This window comes from Rhinoraja longicauda, chromosome 12, assembly GCF_053455715.1.
Source record: "Rhinoraja longicauda isolate Sanriku21f chromosome 12, sRhiLon1.1, whole genome shotgun sequence".
In the NCBI taxonomy this organism is placed as follows: Eukaryota; Metazoa; Chordata; class Chondrichthyes; order Rajiformes; family Arhynchobatidae; genus Rhinoraja; species Rhinoraja longicauda.
The window spans coordinates 37,736,815-37,744,064 of NC_135964.1; the positions used below are offsets into that span (position 1 = coordinate 37,736,815).

A 7,250-nucleotide genomic window follows, 5' to 3' on the forward strand; every position below is an offset into this window, starting at 1 on the left:
ATAACATCGGTTTGCATTCATGGAGCATTAATCAGACTTTAATTTTTTTTTGTCTTTCAATTATAACAAACATCACAAAGAACACATTCACAAATGTGGTATTCACCCGGTTCAATGTACAAAATAACTTTTACTACAATTATATTCATCTTGTTTCATCTGAGACATTATATTGAGACTGCTTGTATCAGCTTCTGCTTTCTAGTGGAAAATTCAGGCAGTGGTCCCAATCCTAGTTAACATTCATATACCCCAACTGTAGGTACAGTGTTGACTGAAGAGCATAGAAACCAGTATGGCATGTGGCTGGTATGAATATCCATTTGCTGACCCTATCCCTATCACACAGCCATTTAAGGGAGGTCAGATGAAACAAACAAAGGAGGTTTTTTTTTTTACAATTTTGTTTTTAATGTGAAAAGGTCTTGGGAGTAAACTGCACCAACTTGATCAAATGGGTTAGAAAGTAACTTGTTTAAAAATGGTATCAATAACCCATTAAAGGAAATAACTTGGTTTGGGTGATATATCCTTTCGGGCGAGCAAACAATTTTATTATGTCATGCTCTAATTTTGGAGTTAATAATTTTCAACAGTATTTCATATGATTAAAATTCATACGTTCACCTTAACCTTCATGTTAGAGATGAAGATGCGGGTGCTTAAGATTGTATCTTAATTTTCAAAACAATAAAGCAGTGAAAGATTTTAAAATATGGAGGGAAAAGTTAATTTTGGTTGTGGTTAATACATTAACAATATTTGAACTTTGGCAGTGTTTATATATATTTTTTAAATGTTATCATTTTCAAACTTGTTCATAATTGAGCAATGATGTTGCCGGAGTAATGATTTTGGTGGAGATGTGGATCGTAAGGAAGGTCATCCAAGGATTTATTAAGCTACAGATCAGTTGGAAATGTGGGCAGAGAAATGGCAGGTACAGTTTAATATGGATAACTGTGAGGTATTTCACTTTGGGAGATGAAATGTAGGTGAAAAGTACACAAGAAACTGCAGGTGTAAATGTGATAGGCCGCTGACGAAATGGGTGCTGTGGAGTTTGAAGCTGTAGACCATCTGTACAACAGTTTTATTAATGAGACAGATTTGTGTTCACCAACTTGTTTCCCTTGGCCAACCCTTTTGCTGACGTTAAGATACTGGCTGTTGTTCTGACACCATGATGCATGATTCTCAGTCTCTTTCCTGTACTTCCCATTATTGTTGATAACAGTGGCAAACTAAAGATTGAGTTGGCTTTGTTCCAGGCCTCTTGCTTGCAGAAATGCACCAGGAAAATGTGATGACCTTTCATCCCCTCCTTTTTTTAAACAGGTATCTACAGGTAGAATGGGAAGTGAAAAAAGGAGGACAGCGCAATTTCACAGTTGACACAATGAAAGGCTCGGTCCCCAGAGTCCCTAAGCAAGATAACAGCAGTGACTGCGGCATTTACTTACTGCAGTATGTGGAGAGCTTTTTTCAGGTAATTTTTTTTAAAGTTCAAATTCAGTTTCATTGAGATGCTTGATATTTTCCAACAAAGACTGTTGTTGGATCAAATATTGCTGAATAGGAATAAATCTTTCTCTTAATCATTTCCCTACACAGCCAGGTTCAGTAACATTGGGCAGGGTCCTGGTAAGAGGAGGGATCTGGGTGCTCTAATGTATGATTCATTAAAGACCTGTATGGCAATACTGCAAAGAATTAAGAAAGCTAACATTATTGTTTATTGCTCGGAGAATTGAATACAGTAAGAAGGTCATATGCGACAGGATAAATCACATCTGAAATACTGTGTACAATATTGGTTTCCTTAATTAAAGATGAATGTTATGCTGTATGAGAAATTATGTTATACTACTATGTATAATGGGCTGGTTGTCACGTGTAGAAAGGTTGGACAAGCTAAGATGATATCCACAAGTTTAGAAGAATCTGAGGGGTTTTGATTAAAGCAGATAAGGTTATGAGGGATCTCGACAAGAGAGGACATTTCGTCTTGTGGAAGAATCTTGAACGAGCGATCACATTTTTAAAAATGTGCCATCCGTTTAAGACGGATATGGTGCAAAACATTACTCAAAGGGCAGTGGGTGTATAAGAGGTAGAAAGATATTTGATAAGCAAGGGGGTGAAAAGTTACCTTGGGCAAACTACAATGTGCAACTGGAGTTACAATCTTCTTAAATGGTTTGAAGGGATGTGTGGTCATCTCCAACTATTTTGTATGTAAATCTAATGAACTACCCTAAGAGTCTAGATTTGTTTGGCTCAAATATAAAGTTTACAATAATTAGTGCATTGACTTTCTAAACTCAATTGCCAAGTGAGCCCTCTTTCCATTCTTCTTGAAGAGGGTAATCGCTGCGTGGTTGCTACCACCAAATGTAGGCTTAGCTTAGTTATTTATATTGCTTGATTCAATACTGTTACGATCATTAGTTAACATAAAACCAGGAATTCTCAGCATTGATTTGCTTCAGATCACAAAGAAAATCCTTGCAGAGGATCGTTTGAGTTCAAAGGGACTTGCTTCTCTGGTAACTGGATTGCACAATTATGGAGTTTCCAGAGGCGAAGATGTTGCTCAGTGTCATCAGTGTACATCGAGAGGCCAATCCCATGTTCAATGATTATGCTGCCAACTGGCAACACTTATGAAATGTGAAAAACATGCAAGGTGACAGGCAGGGATAAAAGTGAAGTCATCAAAGAGGGCCCTGAGGAAAGAGTTGGATTTGTAAGAGAGGGACCAAATGACAGTCTTGTGAATAATTAGAATCTTCCATGGAAAACAAGAGTGCTTGTAACATGGGAATACTCCCGGTGCCAGCCATGTTTACTGTCTTTGGAATCATTTCCATTAATAATTATGAGCAGTATCAGACTTGAAACATTTGTCATTCAGGTGAATTCATACAATTCAAAAACAAAATATTGCATATGTTGGAAATCTAAAATTAGAACAGTATTAGATAGCATCTGTGTGGATAAGAACACAGTTAATATTTCAGGACATCAATTTAAATAGAGCTACATGATTTCTGATGAAGACATTTTGCAACACAAAAAAAAGCACAAAGTGATAGAGTAAATCAGCAAATTAAGCAGCGTCTGGAGAAAAAGGATGGGTGATGATGTTTCAGGTCTGAATCCTTCAGACTGATTTGTTTCTATACTTTGCAACACAATCTGTTCTTGTCTTGGATATTGGCATTTTTATTCCCTCCTTGTAAACTTGTATTTTCTCTTTCCACAGAATCCCATCACGAATTTTGAATTACCGTTGCAGCTGGATAAATGGTTCCTGAGACAGGAAGTAAAGAAAAAACGGGAAGAAATACAAGATTTGATTCTGCATTTACACAATCAGCAGAGAACTGAGGGTGAATAATTCCATGCACATGGCACTGATGTATACGAGGTCATTTCAAAGCTGCTGATCATCTTGAAAATATGAAGATTTTAATTCAACTGTAAATGTTTGAACTAGATGACTAATATGTAGCGCTCAATTTAAAACATTTTTGTTTATAGTAATGTACAGTTTAATAAATTATACTGATTTGTGACTTCTTGCTACAAGCTGTTTATTTCTTGCATTTTTGTGCCCTCAAAATGGACAATGTTGGCCTTTTCGAGTATTTAATTGCCCTGCCAGAAGATACCGTACAAATCTTTATTGAAGTATAAACTTTATGTGGTTCTGCTGTTGCTAAAATGCTTGTTCATCAATTGAAACATTAGCAGGAGATAAGTGTTCAGAACTATAGATATTTTGTAGCACACTGCTTTCAAGTAATTGGAGAATTGGAGATGTGAGTAATATGAAACTTAATTAATTTAGAACAATTGTCAAAAGGGCACAATGCCATAGCATACCTGCAGATTTTCTTTCATTAATTCTCAGAGTCTTTCAGCTATGGTTTTTTGACTGTTGTGATGGGGGTGAATTCGAGGAAAAGCAGGTCAGTGCAGTAATAACGGAATTGAGTAAGGTGCCAACTATTGTTTTTAAGAGAGGAGGCATTGTCAAATGTTAAAATATTCAATGACTGATTGTATATGTTAAGTTTGTCATTGCAGAAACAGGGTGAATCTTGGCAGGAAAATAAATCTCAAAATGGAGAAAATGAAAAACTAAATACATTATGTGAAAGGACTATCTCCCTTTTGGAAAAATGTTCTTTGCCATTGTGTAGTTTTTCACCCATATTGAACAGATTCAAGCAATTTTGCTTTATCTTAAAAAAAAAAAAGTGTGAATATAGAAATGGTGGAACTAATTTTGGAATACTGGAGAGATGTAAGTAAGCTAGATTGCGATAATTGGTTTCGAAATGCAGAAGAAACTAATACGATTTTTGTAAATGGAGCAGATAAGGATAATAGAACAATGGTAAAATGGGAATAAATTATTCAATGTGCAACTGTTTTAATGTTGAGATGCATGTGTATTTTAATTAAAAGAAGAAATGTGAAGGATATTGCATGGCTCAACACCAACATTTATTCTTCAGCAAAGTATTAACTACTCTGGAAATATGAAAACCTGAATAAAATATGTCGTAGATGCTGGAGCACGTAGAAGCAAGGAACTACAGATGCTGCTTCACAAAAAAAGACACAAGTGCTGGAGTAACTCAGTGGGTCAAGGAGCATCTCTGGAGAACATGGATAGGTGACATTTCGAGTTGGGACCCATCTTCAGGCTTATTCAACAGGACCAGGCAACTTGATCTTTGTAATTGCTCTGCCATTCATCTACCTTGCATCACTTTCCTAAACTGACCCTATTCCCTTAAGGTTCAGAAATGGATTGATTTCTGAGCTTCTGTGTTCTGCATACTTTTTGGTCTCCATAATTGACGAGGAATGGAGTCATTGCAGTGAAGGTTCAGTTGATTGATCTTTGGAATAATGGGACCAACACCAGAAGAAAGGTTGGGTGTTTCCCCTTTGGAGTGTAGAAGAATGAGTAATGATCATATTGAAACACATGTGTCTATGGGGATTGATGATGAAAGGATATTTTCCCCTGTGCAGTCTAGACAGAGGGAGGCTCCCTTAAAGGATAATTTAAAACAAAGATGAGGAGGATTAATTTGTTTTCTAAAGCTACCCATTTTGTAGCGTTCTACCTACATAGGCTATAATTCATGAATTGAATAATTATCCTAACACTTCCCATAATTAAACTAATGGAATATGTGCTGTAATCAGTATGCTATTCATAGACTATAACTCTGCCTTCAACACAGTCATCCCCACCAAGCTCATCACCAACCACCAGCTAGGCCTCAGCTCGTCGTTATGCGACTGGACCCTGAATTTCTTGATGGAGCGACCGCAGGCAGTGAGAATGGGCCCGCACCTGTCCTCCACTATCACCCTGAGTACCGGCACACCACTGGGCTGTGTTTTGAGCCCTCTTCTCTACACCCTATTCACACACGACTGTGTCCCTGCATTCGACACCAACACCATTGTCAAGTTTGCAAACGACACAACGATGATCGGGCTGATCACCAACCATGATGAAACACACTACAGAGCGGAGGTGCAGAACCTGGCAGACTGGTGCTCAGATAACAACCTGTCCCTAAACACCTCTAAGACCAAGGAGCTGATCATCAACTTCCGAAGGTCATATAATGGGGAATACGCTCTGATCTTTATCAATGGGGACAGTGTGGAGAGAGTGTCCAGCTTAAGGTTTCTGGGCACTCGCATTTTGGAGGACCTCACATGGTCCAATAACACTGCTGCGCTGGTCAAGAAGGTGCAGCATCGACTGTTCTACCTGAGAACACTGAAAAAGACTGGTCTGCCCCAATAGCTGCTGACGATCTTCTACCGCTGCATCATAGAGAGCATCCTAACGGATAGCATCTCTGTGTGGTATCTCAGCTGCACGGAGGCAGAGAGGAGAGCTCTTCAGCGGGTAGTCTACAGAGCTCAGAAGATTATCGGGACACAGCTACCAGCCTTGGAGGGCATCTACAATAAACGATGCCTCAGGAAAGCCACCAGCATTCATAAAGACTCCTCACACCCCTGCAATAGTCTGTTTGAACTTCTACCATCTGGCAGACGCTACATGGCCTTCTACGCCCGCACCTCCAGACTCAGGAACAGCTTCATCCCCAGGGCCATAGCTGCTCTGAACCGGTCTTTCTGAGTCGGATGGTCACATCGCACATTGGCCCGGCACAGACCTATTTGCACTTTATACTGTTTTAACTGTTTCTAATTTTGTTTCTCTGGGTTGTCTAAATTTCTGTTGATTAGCTAATTAATTTATTGCATCGTATGGAAGTCGCATTAACAATCTCGTTGTATCCCTGTACAATGACAATAAAGATGTATTGTATTGTATCCATGTATTAATGAAGACAATGAAACCTCATTATACCTAGCTTGAAAAATGGTTTTAAAATATATGGAAGAATTTGTGCAAAGTGAAACTTGCATAAACAGGTTATTTGTAATCAGAGAAGCCCCATTCTTGAATTCAATGGTTGAGCCATTACAGCTATTTTGGGTGAACTCTAGAGATTCAGTACTCTGGTTGGAAAAAAAAATCATCACATCTCAGTCTGGAATGGGTAACCTCCCTGCATCAAATGCTTTACGGCCTGTCTAGATTTTGTATATTTCAGTAATATTCTTTCCATCTGCCATATGTGAGTCCCACCCTGCTTAATCTTTCCACTTCGGATTAACCCACTCCCAGCAATGAATTTGTTGAACCTTTGTTTACAAAAAAAGGCACAAGTGCTGGAGCACATTGAACTCAGCTGCCACTTGTTAATAGGTTCCAGCAATTCCCAATTAATTTTGGACTAATTTGTCTATGGTTCTCCATTTCTCTCTACCACCTTTCTCAAATTGCAGTAATATTTTTTTACCCATTCTGGGATCTGGAATAATTCATTTAACAATAGGTAAGTGTATTTTTAAACTACCTGATTTCTTCCCTGGATTTAAAAGTTAGCTACTAGATGTTTATTAAATAATGAAGTATGATGGCAGTTAAGCGGTTAATTAAAACAAAACTCGTGCAAGTACCATGATTCTATTGTTGCCGTCTACTTGCTCATATGTGGTTACAGATTTTTTTACACTTCAGCTCATGCATTGTTTTCAATGTAGTGCTGTAAATAATGCAAATGAATCATGGCATTGTTAAGACTTGAGTAGATACTATTGTATTTTCATGGATACGGTTGGGGATGGAC

The 7,250-nt window shown here is 38.2% G+C and overlaps 1 protein-coding gene across 6 annotated transcripts in view; it reads left to right on the top strand.

The window, feature by feature from the left end:
• LOC144598927 (sentrin-specific protease 7) overlaps window positions 1-7,000 on the top strand; it is a 69,958-nt gene extending 62,958 nt beyond the window's left edge. For 5 of the 6 annotated variants that reach the window (XM_078409515.1, XM_078409519.1, XM_078409518.1 and 2 more), the window contains 3 exons: window positions 1,339-1,489; window positions 3,269-3,395; window positions 4,530-7,000. In XM_078409515.1, the coding sequence (XP_078265641.1) occupies window positions 1,339-1,489; window positions 3,269-3,395; window positions 4,530-4,540 (289 nt within the window). In that variant the 3' untranslated portion in view covers window positions 4,541-7,000. Of the gene's footprint in view, window positions 1-1,338; window positions 1,490-3,268; window positions 3,582-4,529 lie in introns of those variants that run through there. The other variant, XM_078409516.1, reaches the window with a different exon arrangement.
• Window positions 7,001-7,250: the final 250 nt, after the last annotated feature.